At 35.6% G+C, this 14,841-nt stretch overlaps 2 protein-coding genes across 2 annotated transcripts; both read right to left on the reverse strand.

The window, feature by feature from the left end:
* Nucleotides 1–509: 509 nt before the first annotated feature.
* LOC132304662 (glycosyltransferase BC10-like) lies at nucleotides 510–1,731 on the reverse strand. The gene is made up of 2 exons (XM_059802401.1): nucleotides 1,098–1,731; nucleotides 510–586 (listed from the first exon to the last, which is right to left on the reverse strand). The coding sequence occupies exons 1-2, from the start codon at nucleotides 1,729–1,731 to the stop codon at nucleotides 510–512; spliced, it is 711 nt and encodes a 236-aa protein (XP_059658384.1).
* Nucleotides 1,732–12,868: 11,137 nt separating this feature from the next.
* On the reverse strand, nucleotides 12,869–14,505 carry LOC132305561 (glycosyltransferase BC10-like). The gene is made up of 2 exons (XM_059803190.1): nucleotides 13,934–14,505; nucleotides 12,869–13,709 (listed from the first exon to the last, which is right to left on the reverse strand). Exons 1-2 carry the CDS (start codon nucleotides 14,462–14,464, stop codon nucleotides 13,065–13,067), a joined length of 1,176 nt encoding a protein of 391 aa, XP_059659173.1. The 5' UTR covers nucleotides 14,465–14,505; the 3' UTR covers nucleotides 12,869–13,064.
* Between the last annotated feature and the right edge of the window lie 336 nt (nucleotides 14,506–14,841).

Genomic DNA, 14,841 nt, shown 5'->3' on the forward strand with positions numbered 1-14,841 from the left:
TTTGCTAGGAATAGGTCTCAAGATTTTTTGAACTGTTTCTATTTTCTGCACAAAACTGCACTCGGGAAAAATAGAACTAGTTGCATTTTAAATAGAACCGGTTGCACTTCTCTAAACCAAAAAAGAAAGTTCTTATTTTTACCAACTTCTATTACCTTTTAAGTTTGAATTAGAGAGGTCTTAGCACGACATTCAAGAGATTTTCTAACCCTAAAAGGACTTTCTAATTCTCTATATAAACTTACATTTACATACAATTAATCACGGTTTTTGCATTGAAGATTTCAAATCCCTAGAGAGTCTTTTTGTGTGAGTTTCAGAGTTTATTACTTTTTTTGTTTTTGAGAGCACACACCTATACACTTGAGTGATTAGCTTGTTGTTCACCGTTCGATCAGGAGTTACGTGATTAAAGATTCTATATCTATTGGTCATAAAGGCGAATTTATCTTCAACTTTATAAATTCTGACTTTGAAGAAAATGAGGAGAATAGCACACTTTGAAGGGATCAAAACATTCGTGGAGTGTTGGTTGATCTATTAGCGATCCTTCTACGGAGATTAAGAGTAAGCCTGAGGTCAAGAGCTGTTAGACAGGAGAATTGCAAAGTCAGGGATTGTCAGCAATTGATTTTTGGTAGAACGACAGGGTGTGAGCTTGAGTTAGAGTCAACTGTACTTTGCTTCAAACATAGTGAATCTTTTTGCTCAGGATTTTGTAAGTCCTCAAGGTTTTTTCCAGCATGATTAGTCTATTCAGTCAATTAGGGTTTTCTCACTAAAGATCCAATGTCACTCTAAACTCACTTTTTTACTTTACTTGCACTTTTTTATTTATTATTATTTCTTTATGAGTGTTTAATTTACTTTTATTTCGGTAAATTTAAATTAATCAAAAATCGGATAAAATAGTAAGTTGAACATATTCAACCCTTTAGGTTGATTATCCATATTATATTTCATAACCATTCTGCATTATGCAACTTATAGCTTCTACCGTGTCCTTGACCTCTACCATTTAGATATGAGACATAGTACGATATCATATGAACACGACAATACTACAAATCTAAAAACAAATTGATGATTGGCTGTACATTTATAGACTTCATTCTTAAACTGCATAACCTTTGGTGCAACCCTCAACAATCTGTCTAATGCATGAGGGGAGAATTTCCTTGCAAACAAGAAGCAAACACTCGTAGTGTGTCCATTGTATTCACATTTTCTCTCACTCCTCATCTTCTCCAAGAACTCCATGGTCACATCTGCTCTCATAAATGTAGCCGGATGGATCCCACCTCTCGACCAGTCAACTTGAGTTAGACTTCTGTTTGAATTCTTCTCCCAGAACATTATGCTCACAAATGTAGGTAAGTAGTGTTCATCAGCACAACATAAATGCTTGTAATAGTTCTGATATAATGGAAAATACTTCTTATCAGAGATGATCTTTATGGCAAGGTCTCGATCCATCTCGAACCATTGTGACCCTTTTCTCCATTGTGATCCATCTCGCCCACGGCTAACTGATCTCGGTAGAACTTTGGTATCTACAAAATTTTTGGTGGAGTTGATAAGGTAAGAGTAAATGGTGGTGAAGTTGAATAGAGGAATGCATGATTCGGAAAGAAAAACGAATCGTTGGTTTGAGATGTCAAGAAGAGCATTGGCTAGTAGGCGACACTCTGCTTCTATCATGTTCATCTTTCCCCATTCGACTCCCTGCATCGTATAGTAGAATTGTATAAGATATGGTTCATTAACTAATAAAATGTGACATAATATATAATATTATATATATATATATATATATAATGTGACACTATATATGCATGTATCTATGTATGTATCTACATCATATTGTCACGAGTAACTTCAACTTTGGTTTTATGGTTGTTATACGATGTGTTATGAAAGCAACTTGTTTAATGACATATCTAGGGGAGGGCTAACGCCCCCCCCCCCCCCCCCCCCCCAAAAAAAATAAAAAAAAATAAAATAAAATAAATAAATAAATAAATAATTTATTATTATTAGTATTAGCCCACCCAAACAAGCCCAAGTCAGTTAAGCCACAATACTAAAATAAAGGCCCAAGTCAAAAAAGCCCTAATAAAAAAAAAAAAAAAAAATTGCTTAAGAAATTGTGTTACTAAATTTATGTTTAATTTTAGTCCATCCCATTGACAATTTCTAGATCCGCCATTGAACTTGTTCATGTTGAGTTTCTTTGTTAGTTGAACAGTTGTTTCAATTGTAGATTGTCCGCCATTCCCAACTCTAAGATCAAACGTACAGGTAGTTTTTTCAAATTATGAGAATTCATAAAAGATACTACTTAGGTCTTCACTAGTAAGGATCTACAACATACTCACCGTTAATGTGGACCAATAATAAATGAACACATCCAATTTTAATTACCAAATTATAAATGTTTTATTGGTCCACATCAATGATAAATATGTTGTAAATTGTCACTACTGAGGACCTAAGTATTGTCTATTCATAAATGAAGAAGAATCTTCCCCATAAATTAAGGCCTCCACCAAAGTGCAATTTTGTGACCGACTTATAATGTTTAGAAAGGTAAATGAATATGTTAAAGTTGTTTTCAAATTTTAATTCCAAAGTCTAAACAATAATGATAAAGTCTCTGCAATTTCTTTATAGTACGAAAGCTAAGAGAAAAAAACCATCCCTTAATACTCAGTATATGCTTTACATGAGAGCCTGCAAAAATCTTTATAATTACACTTCATTCACTAATTTAATTAATTGGGGAAAATAAGATTCAAAGTCAAATTAAAAAAAAAAAAATGATTACTTTTTAATAAACTCAAGTGTTTAATTCTCGCTGACCACTGATGTTTGTTTTGACAGAAAATACCGAACGAACTGTGATACCCCTGGATTCCCGGATGCGGGTTGGCCAGGCCCACGCCCGATTACCCGACGATATCAAATCAATTAGCAATAATCGAACACAGAATACAAATAAGAAAACAAGAATAAATAAATAGCTGAAAAGAAACTAGAATAATAATCCAAAAACCTCAGAATAAAATTTAATTTTAAAAAAAATGATTCTGATACATCCAACTTCTCCATTTCTATTACAACTCAGGAATCCATCCAGTGGACCCCTAAAATACCTCACTGAACTCAAAAGATTGGAAGTCTAAAATATGAAATAAAACCCTGGTCATCGGTGGAGTGAATAACTGTATCTGCTCAGCACGATCCAGCTCCAAGTCTGAAACTAACAAACACCTGTAAAAATAAGAGTGGGTCAGGCCCACATGCAAATTCTTCTCTAACTACAATCCAAACAGTGACTCGATACGCAGATACACCCTAGATATCTCAACAATAGCTATCTAGTCCATACATATATATATATCCACACTAAGGGACATTCACTGGACTACAGTAGGGGTCTCAACCTGAATAGAAGACAACATGCGAAAACGCACCCAAAGGTGGGCATGAGTACCTAGACCTAACAGGGTACACCTCAACCTACTATAGCCAGCTACGCATCCACTGCATATACGCACCCTAACCAACGAGTCTGAGGCTCAAGCTCATCTCGCGGTACCATAAACATATATATAAAGTCCGTCCAAAACCAGGGTATGTAGTTCAAATATTTATTGAACTGACATACAATAAATAAGCTAGTTAGTCTATCAACTTATTCAGTTGATATGACTTAACTATCATCCATTAATCCAGGAAGCCACTCAACTTAGTTGCAGTTGATTTGACTTAACACAATTAGGATTCAATATTTTAAAATCCATTCCTTTAATCCATTAGGTTAGATTTAGGCGTTTTGAGCTAAACCGTCCCCTAATATGTCACCATCCCATACCGGTGCATACAATCCACCATATCCATGTAATTGACAGAATATATTTATTCAGCAATTTAAATCCAAAACCATGTAAAAATTACAGACTATCAATAATAGTACAACAATTTAATAACTAAAACCAAAAGCCAGGTAATTGCAGAATAGTTTATACAACACTACAGCAATTACAGTTCAAAACCATAATCCAATTACTTGTATGATAATATCTAGATCCCACAATTAACATCCAAACCATGTAAATTACAACCTATAAATAACAGTATAGCAATTTACAATCTAAACCATCCCAAATAATTACAGAAGACTATTTATAGTTTCAGCAATTTAAATCCAAGAGTTAAACCATATAGTTGCAGGAAACAATTAATAATTCGGCAACTACCATCCAGAGCATACATAGATCAAATCTAATATCAATGACTCTATCAAGCGTTAAAATAAATTCTATAATTATATTATAGTCCAATAAATCGCTACATTAATTTAAGCAATTTAATTCCTTTCATCCGGTAACAGCGTACTAAGTTGTATACTTGTATTCTGTTTTATCTTTTAACACAGAGCCATGCCCTATGCCCCAAGTCCAATTTATTAATTTAAAAGACTTCACTGTGCTTTTAATCTTAATTTAGAATCATTATATAGCACCCAAAGTTGTCAAATTAAAACTAGACAACAAATCTCCTTTCAGCCGTTAACCGTACGCACAGTTGTTAAATTAGGGCACTGTTAATTTCATTCACTTAGAGGTCAACTTTACTCAATTTGAGGACTTAATAACACTCACATCCAACCTTCTAATCCCTCCGTAAAACCCCAGAGTCAATAGAAATGTTCCCATGCTCCAACAGTATCCAAACAGTTCGTAAATTTTTTTTTTCAGAAAATTACTATTTGGAAGAGCCTGCTCTAAATTCCAAGAGCAAGCTCTTTTTTTTGAGCCTGGAGCCGGCTCTAAGAATGTTGAGCCGGCTCAATGAGTATGGGAGCCGGCTCCCACATCCATGGAGTCGGCTCTCACCTCCTTTGAGAACCCCTGTCCCCGTTCTGCTCCGTTTTGACTTTCTGCTTCTTCTCCGGCATGTTTCTGCCATTTAGTTGGTTTCAAAAACTTATCCTAAGGTCTAATTAATACCAAAACAGACTCCCAATGGTTTTAGAACAATAATTTGAAATCAATTACAGAGATTAAACAAAGCCATTAAACCAATATGTTTGAAGAACAACACTGAAACTAATTTAATAAATTTCAGTTCTCTTCCAAACCCTCTGTTCCTCTTCACCACTGAACCTAAGGATCCTATATAAATCCCTATGACATCCCCATGGTTCGTTTGCAGTAGATGAAATAAATTACAAAGTCTAAAGTTACAACAGAGCAACATGCTTAAAGAACTGAAAATTGAAACGAGACATGTAGAAATTGTAACATTTTGATTTCAACACAACCAGATCATTAATATAACATATATTGAACATGTAAATTCCAGTTACTGATTGATTAAACCCTAGAGATTATCTAGGTGCACAGAACACGAGCCAAAGGGAAGAAGAAAGTAGAAGAACTTGCCTTTCGATTTCGAATTGAAACCTTTCAACGTCGTCTTCTTCCTAAACTTTCCGGCGATCGTGACCGCCGTCAAGGATTCCTCTGCTCCGGTTCTAACCCTCAAAGATCTCTCAAGCTTCCTCCTTAGTTCGGCTTACAATCCTTGGCTCAAACCCTACCTTCCTCTCCTTTAGTTTTTCCCTTAAACTCTCTGTTTCACTCTCTGTATTTTCACTATTCGTGAATAAGGTTTGTGCTTACAACCCTAAGCAGACCCTTATTGTTTTATTTATAGGTTTAGGAAAAGATATTAACCCTAACTCTTCTTTAATCGTAGAGACGGAAATCAACAATTCCTTACATCTCTAAGGCGGCTTAATTAAACAAGGCGGCTTTAATCAAACGTGATGGTAAAGAGACAAAACCCTAATAAATTAACCTATTTAATTAAATAAAATAAAAAAAAATCAATTATTCACTCAATTAAAACCCCAATTAAGTTACATAAAATAATTAACCAACAAAATAATTCAAAAACAACCCAAATGATAATTAAAGACTAAACAATTAAATAAAATAAAGAACGAACAAATAATTTAATCAATTAAACCTAAACACATATCCACATAAACATATAAAACACTTAAAATAAATAGTAAAATCCCAATTATATACTTTTTAATTTTAGGGGTATTACATTCTTCCCCCCTAACAAACGGAATTCCGTCCTCGGAATTCATGAAACTCTGAATTTTTCTCATTAACATTCATTATCGTTCCATCGTGGACGCTGCTGTTGCGTAGGAGCTCCACTAAATTCTAAAACTTCCCAGAACCATCTACGGGTCCCATATAAAGAAAACACAAAATTATTCAATATATATATTGGAGTTAGCAACAACTGACCTTCCCTGACAACACACCTTGCCTCCTATGCAAACCTCCTGGTGCCATCAAGATGAGAAATGAAGTAAACACTTCCAACTTCCCATAAAACCTAGGATATCTATCTCAAGTATCTCCTCCATGATCGAATATACATTCTTGATCTAATCTCCCGTTGAGAGATATGAAACACGGTTATACCTCCATTAACAGTGCAATGTAGAACTAATACAAAGTCTAAAAGTGAACAGCACGAGAATTAGGTCTAGTAGAAAACTCGCTCAATCCACTACTCTTAATCCACATGGAATTAAAATTCCAATAGATATCGACAAGTTCGACCAACCACCCACTCCTGATTAGTCTTACTCCCACTTTTATTTAGGCAGTGGCAAAAGTCTCCAATGAGCGCCGGTTATCTTTCTAACTGGTGATACTCATTTTACAGTTATATACATATCTCTTTCTAAACCGGTTCATTAGAATGGACATTTAATGTCCTGATGTTCCTTAATCATTCGAGTGCAATTGAAAAGAAGTGACGAACATTTACATCACACTCATTCTGGTAACCTTAACAGAAAGTAACCCTCCAGTACCTTAAGCTCTAGCCAAGTAAGGTAACACCGCCTCCAGGGTCAGCTCTGATATTTGAATTTGACCCCCTTAATTTCCTTAGGAAAAACAAGTGTTATTAGTACATAAACTAAGACCCCAACTCCGAATATAACAACAAACCGAAAACTCCTATCAGTTGTTTCGAGAGTCCTCATCCATGTTCCCTTCCACCAATCAGAACGTAACGCAAAATGCGAATTACCACTTTGATGCATCTAAGTCGTCTTGTAATCCCCTCTATTTATATGAACTGATATTTCACTAGTTCGAAATAAACAAGATCTGAGCTGATTTAATTTAGAAATCATATTATCCGCCAGAATAAAGAAAGAACTAAGTGTTGTGAATCTCAGTCTCGTCATCCTCCTCCCAATCTGTCTACCAAAAGTACCATTAGTCTGGTACCACCAAATTCCATCTGCACCTAGTACTTAATTTGGAGCATCGTCAACAGCTAACCACACAGTATAACTTTTTCACGCACACCGTGCACCGCTTCCTGATGATAGGTGACCGGTCCCACCATCCTATCTTCGACACACCCTACCTTTGTATAATAAGTAGTGTCAACTTAACTCCTTGTCCCGCTTCTAAAACTTATGAAACTTTGCCCATCCTCCATATAGTCATCAATGTCAAAGCAACAACTAATTGTTGTAAATTAGGACCCTAAAAAAAAATTCCACATTTTTATATAGTGTAGAAACTTTGGTTCCTCCTCTAGGTACAATTCCAGCAACCCCTCCAAATGACACTCTCGTAAAACATTGTTTGAATTACGAATAGACTGATATAGCTTAAATCAGTCCACTATCCTCAGTCGGCGTCGTCCCAAGAAGTACCTACCAGCCCGAAATCCTCCGTCCGATCCATAGTGGCATTACAGTGATCTTTACCTACCACAACCTCACGAATCCCCCAAGACACTAACAACCACCATTATTATAGCGTTGTAAAAATGAATCCCCACCTAGCATTGAGCATATCAAACTAACCCTTTTTGATTATTTGATTCGTTTTGATAGTTTAACTATCACATCCTAACTAGCATACCATATTGATGCATATCCAGATCCATTAGATTGGCTAGGAGTTTGTGTTTCTACCCAATCATATGACCATTTATTTACAAATCCAAGCGTACATAGCGCTATTATCCACGTCATCAAAAATAATAATTGGTTGATCACATACTTGTGTCCCCAACCACTCCATACTCCCAATCCGGACAAATTAACAAAAATAAAACATGTAACAACAAAATGAAACACATAGTAGTAAAATGCAACACAAAATAACAAAATCAAACACATAGATACACACAATGCAACAAAACAACCAAAATATAATTTCTAATTAAAACATCCTCCATTCCAGAGAAGAAAACCTCATTTGAACTCAAGTTCACAAATTATGTCGCAAAAGTTCATTTCGTAGTTTCGTTGGTAATCATCCAACCTTGAAACCTGTCTATAACCATAGCTTAAAAGCAACATTCTTTTGCCTAAGCAAATACCAAAGGCTTACCCCTTATCCTCCTTATACGCGGAATGTAAACCGTCTATCGTGGTTTTACAACGTACCATAGAACGTCACAACCTAATCCCCATTCGCTCCAGAATGTGATATAAAATCATGTCTTTGTTCTAATAAGAACTCTATCCGATTTCCAACTGCCTAAAGAGTACTGTTTCAATTGACTCTCTGAGAGATGGCAAAAATTATCTACATGTATATTGATCTATACCAATTCTACTAGTATCATTCACCATACTGCTGATGAATGAGATCACCTCCGTGCGATCCTTCATCTTCAAGCTTTAATATCCCCTTTCTTGGAGACACTGAAATTTCCTCCTGTAGGACCCTTTTCAGAATCCTACTATTCGTCTGTCTCCTTTCTGAGAATATCTGAAATTTGTGTTGGCCCTAATATACAGACCTAACACTGACATCTTAATCCAGTCTTGGCGTATACTGTCTAAGTAATGCCAACCTTATGACTAAATCTTTGATCCCTAAGTTCTGTTTCTGATAAAGAACTTGACAACATCCTCATTTACTCCGTTGGGTCCATATCGCTTTCGCCCTGAACCCGATCCTCCTCCTAGTGTCAACCATTCCATAACTATGGAATATAATTGACATCAGCTCCTCCTATCGAACCGTAACAAGAGTACAACGAATCCTAATATGGCTCTAAGTTTTTAAGAGACGCAACGCGGAAGTCCTATAACGAAAACACTCCTAAGGATACTAGAACCTGGAGTGCTCTAATACCAACTGTGATACCCCCGGATTCCCGGATGCGGGTTGGCCAGGCCCACGCCCGATTACCCGAGGATATCAAATCAATTAGCAATAATCGAACACAGAATACAAATAAGAAAATAAAAATAAATAAATAGCTGAAAAGAAACTAGAATAATAATCCAAAAACCTCAGAATAAAATTTAATTAACAAAGAATGATTTTGATACATCCAACTTCTCCATTTCTATTACAACTCGGGAATCCATCCAGTGGACCCCTAAAATACCTCACTGAACTCAAAAGATTGGAAACGAAACCCAAGTCTAAAATATGAAATAAAACCCTGGTCATCGGTGGAGTGAATAACTGTATCTGCTCAGCACGATCCAGCTCCAAGTTTGGAACTAACAAACACCCGTAAAAATCATATGCAAATTCTTCTCTAACTACAATCTAAACGGTGACTCGATACGCAGATACACCCTAGATATCTCAACAATAGCTATCTAGTCCACACATATATACATATCCACACTAAGGGACATTCACTGGACTACAGTAGGGATCTCAACCTGAATAGAAGGCAACATGCGAAAACGCACCCAAAGGTGGGCATGAGTACCTAGACCTAACAGGGTACACCTCAACCTACTATAGCTAGCTAAGCATCCACTGCATATACGCACCCTAACCAACGAGTCTGAGGCTCAAGCTCATCTCGTGGTACCATAAACATATATATAAAGTCCGTCCAAAACCAGGGTATGTAGTTCAAATATTTATTGAACTGACATACAATAAATAAGCTAGTTAGTCTATCAACTTATTCAGTTGATGTGACTTAACTATCATCCATTAATCCAGGAAGCCACTCAACTTAGTTGCAGTTGATTTGACTTAACACAATTAGGATTCAATATTTTTAAATCCATTACTTTAATCCATTAGGTTAGGTTTAGGCGTTTTGAGCTAAACCGTCCCCTAGTATGTCACTGTCTCATACCGGTGCATACAATCCTTCATATCCATGTAATTGACAGAATATATTTATTCAGCAATTTAAATCCAAAACCATGTAAAAATTACAGACTATCAATAATAGTACAGCAATTTAATAACTAAAACCAAAAGCCAGGTAATTGCAGAATAGTTTATACAACACTACAGCAATTACAGTTCAAAACCATAATCCAATTACTTGTATGATAATATCTAGATCCCACAATTAACATCCAAACCATGTAAATTACAACCTATAAATAACAGTATAGCAATTTACAATCCAAACCATCCCAAATAATTACAGAAGACTATTTATAGTTTCAGCAATTTAAATCCAAGAGTTAAACCATATAGTTGTAGGAAACAATTAATAATTAGGCAACTACCATCCAAAGCATACATAGATCAAATCTAATATCAATGACTCTATCAAACGTTAAAATAAATTCTATAATCATATTATAGTCCAATAAATCGCTACATTAATTTAAGCAATTTAATTCCTTTCATCCGGTAACAGCGTACTAAGTTGTGTACTTGTATTCTGTCTTATCTTTTAGCACAGAGCCATGCCCTATGCCCCAAGTCCAATTTATTAATTTAAAAGACTTCACTGTGCTTTTAATCTTAATTTAGAATCATTATATAACACCCTAAGTTGTCAAATTAAAACTAGACAACAAATCTCCTTTCAGCCGTTAACCGTACGCACAGTTGTTAAATTAGCGCACTGTTAATTTCATTCACTTAGAGGTCAACCTTACTCAATTTGAGGACTTAATAACACTCACATCCAACCTTCTAATCCCTCTGTAAAACCTCAGAGTCAATAGAAATGTTCCCATGCTCTAACAGTATCTAAACAGTTTGTAGAATTTTTTTTTCAGAAAATTACTATTTGGAAGAGCCTGCTCTAAATTCCAAGAGCAGGCACTTTTTTTTTGAGGCTGGAGCCGACTCTAAGAATGTAGAGCTGGCTCAATGAGTATGGGAGCCGGCTCCCACATCCATGGAGCCGGCTCTCACCTCCTTTGAGAGCCCCTGTCCCCGTTCTGCTTCGTTCTGACTTTCTGCTTCTTCTCCGGCATGTTTCTGCCATTCAGTTGGTTTCAAAAACTTATCCTAAGGTCTTATTAATACCAAAACAGACTCCCAATGGTTTTAGAACAATAATTTGAAATCAATTACAGAGATCAAACAAAGCCATTAAACCAATATGTTTGAAGAACAACACTGAAACTAATTTAAGAAATTTCAGTTCTCTTCCAAACCCTCTGTTCCTCTTCACCACTGAACCTAAGGATCCTATATAAATCCTTATGACATCCCCATGGTTCGTTTGCAGTAGATGAAATAAATTACAAAGTCTAAAGTTACAACAGAGCAACATGCTTAAAGAACTGAAAATTGAAACGAGACATGTAGAAATTGTAACAGTTTTGATTTCAACACAACCAGATCATTAATATAACATATATTGAACATGTAAATTCTAGTTACTGATTGATTAAACCCTAGAGATTATCTAGGTGCACAGAACACGAGCCAAAGGGAAGAAGAAAGTAGAAGAACTTGCCTTTCCGTTTCGAATTGAAACATTTCAACGTCGTCTTCTTCCTAAACTTTCCGGCGATCGTGACCGCCGTCAAGGATTCCTCTGCTCCGGTTCTAACCCTCAAATAGCTCTCAAGCTTCCTCCTTAGTTCGGCTTACAATCCTTCGCTCAAACCCTACCTTCCTCTCCTTTAGTTTTTCCCATAAATTCTCTGTTTCACTCTCTGTATTTTCACTATTCGTGAATAAGGTTTGTGCTTACAACCCTAAGCAGACCCTTATTGTTTTATTTATAGGCTTAGGAAAAGATATTAACCCTAACTCTACTTTAATCGTAGAGACGGAAATCAACAATTCCTTACATCTCTAAGGCGGCTTTAATCAAACGTGATGGTAAAGAGACAAAACCCTAATAAATTAACCTATTTAATTAAATAAAATAAATAAATAAAAACCAATTATTCAATCAATTAAAACCCCAATTAAATTACATAAAATAATTAACCAACAAAACAATTCAAAAACAACCCAAATGACAATTAAAGACTAAACAATTAAATAAAATAAAGAACGAACAAATAATTTAATCAATTAAGCCTAAACACATATCCACATAAACACATAAAACACTTAAAATAAATAGTAAAATCCCAATTATATCCTTTTTAATTTTAGGGGTATTACACGAACAAAACACGATTTTGCATAGCTTTGCTCTTTCTTCAATTGAATCAAAATATGAATTTTTAAGAATGTAAGTTAAAAATAAAATTCATGTATATTTTTTTATGATACATTATCTTTCAAATTTTATAAATATAGTAGTAATTTTAAATTTGTTTGGTAACAATTAATCTATATAAAGCATTACACAATTGTATACTAAAATTATACAATAATTAATTTTTAATTTATATTTAATAAAGTTATAAGTAATGTATTAATAAAAACATTATTTAAAAACACTCTTTACCAAACATATTTCATGTTTTAGTTTTACTGATTTTGGTTACACTTTCACTCTCCCAAACATGTTTTGTTTTCATATTTCTTGAAACGAAATACCTTGTCAAATATGTGCTACCATGTTTCAGTTCCAAAATTCTCACCGCAAATTTTCGTCGCCAAACATGTTTTGTTCTCATTTCAGAACACCACATTACAAAATACTTGTTCTGTTTTAGGCTAAAACAAAATACAACACCTTCCAAACAGGCCCTTAATAAAGCTTGCTATCCACGAATACGAATACGAATACGAATACAAGACAGGAATACCATATTAAAAACGAATTGATGGGCCATATATTTATGATTTATAGGCTTAATTGTTGAACTGCATAACCTTTGGTGCAAACCTTAACAATCTATCCAATGCATGAGTGGAGAATTTCCTTGCAAACAAGAAGCAAACCCTAGTTGTATTCCCGTTGTACTCGCACTTGTTCTCACTCCTCATCTTCTCCAAGAACTCCATGGTCACATGTGCTCTCATATGTGTAGCCGGGTGGATCCCACCTCTCGACCAGTCAACCCAAGTCAAGCTTCTGTTTGAATTCTTCTCCCCAAACTTCATACTCACAAATGTTGGTAGGTAGTGTTCATCAGCACAACATGAGCCCCTGTAATAGTTTTGAAATAACGGAAAATATTTCTTATCAAAGATGACCTCTATGGCGAGGTCTCGATCCATCTCGAACCATTGTGACCCTTTTCTCCATTGTTCAATTCTGATGTGTGGATTCATTTGATATTTATATCGCCCACGACTAGCTGGTCCTGGTTTGTCTTTGGCCTCTACAAAGTTTTTGGTGGAGTTGATGAGGTAAGAGTAAATGGTGGTGAAGTTGAAAAGAGGAATGCATGATTCGGAGAGAAGAACAAATCGTTGGTTTGAGATGTCAAGAAGACCATTAGCTAGCAGGCGACGCTCCGCTTCTATCATGTTCACCTTTCCCCATTCGATTCCCTACATTATATAGTAGAATTGTACGAGATATAGTTCATCATAACAAAAAAAATGTTCTGTCTACATGGTTAATATATACTCTTAATTTACATGGTTCTATGTATATAACTATAGCAATATATGCACGTGTGTATATCTACATCATATTGTCGTGAGAAAGATGTTATGAAACTATATATATATGCAGATATATGCACCAAAAACATGTATTATATGTAGCTGACCTTACTCGGAATTCTCCGACCACGGAATACTGAATTTTGAGGCTCTGATTCATTGAAAGATGGATCGGAGTGGATGTAGATTGAGTAGAGACCTTCATGCCCTTTGAAGAACTTCTCCCACAACGGCGCTAATAACACAGGTCCCCTTGTCAAGAACATGAAGGCAACCTTTGGAACTCTCTTGAACGGATATTCTTGAATTCTAGGAGTCATTGAGGCTCTCCATAGCAACTCATCATCCTCCATGTAGTGCATGACAAGAGGCGGCTTTAAATATTCTCTCACTCCAATCTGAGTACTTTTGTTGGAACCTCCGGTGGTTTCCGGGATGGATGGTGGTGGCGGCGGCGGCGGCCGCAGATGCAGCGGTTCTGATTGGGAAGTAGAGACAGATAATTGGGTGACATGGAGATTGAGTGAGAAGTTTCTGAGATGGAAACTAAGTATGACGCCAAAGGTGAGGCCAAAAGCAAAGATGGTGCAATAAGAAAGGAGGATAGCTAACTGGAATGGTGCATTGAAGACCTTCATATCTGAGGCCAGTGCTCGAAATTTTTTATAAGTCTTCAATGTTTTTGAGGCCGGCCAGTACTCGGACTTTACATATATATATCTATATATATGTAGGACTCTTAATTCAACTCAGCTTCAAATATTACCAACAAAAGTCCTCTCAAGCCAAGGAGTCTCTTGATTGGGAAACTTCGGAGATGCGCAGATTTTTTCAATTTATATTTGTAGACTTCATATGCAAACAGGAGAAAATTCATGTAGAAATTCATATACTCACTCATCCCAACTATTACGATTGTTGAATTATTGAATTATTGAATTAACTCACCTATGTGAAAAAAAAAAAAAAAAAAAAAAAAAAAGAAAAGAAAAGAAAAGAAAAGAAAAAGAAAAAG

The sequence above is a fragment of the Cornus florida genome, unplaced genomic scaffold (assembly GCF_030987335.1).
Source record: "Cornus florida cultivar Cherokee Brave unplaced genomic scaffold, ASM3098733v1 CherokeeBrave_3.0.0_Hap2_Chr04, whole genome shotgun sequence".
NCBI classification, from domain to species: domain Eukaryota; kingdom Viridiplantae; phylum Streptophyta; class Magnoliopsida; order Cornales; family Cornaceae; genus Cornus; species Cornus florida.

Bases quoted from the DNA above. Each gene is read 5' to 3' on its own strand.
- LOC132304662 (XM_059802401.1), bottom strand. From the start codon at position 1,731: ATGCAGGGAGTCGAATGGGGAAAGATGAACATGATAGAAGCAGAGTGT. The intron at 587-1,097 runs GTACAGCCAATC...CCTGTCTAACAG, and splicing joins TAAGAATGAAGTCTATAAAT to CTCTTGACCTCAGGCTTACT.
- LOC132305561 (XM_059803190.1), bottom strand. From the start codon at position 14,464: ATGAAGGTCTTCAATGCACCATTCCAGTTAGCTATCCTCCTTTCTTAT. The intron at 13,710-13,933 runs GTCAGCTACATA...TATATAATGTAG, and splicing joins GTCGGAGAATTCCGAGTAAG to GGAATCGAATGGGGAAAGGT.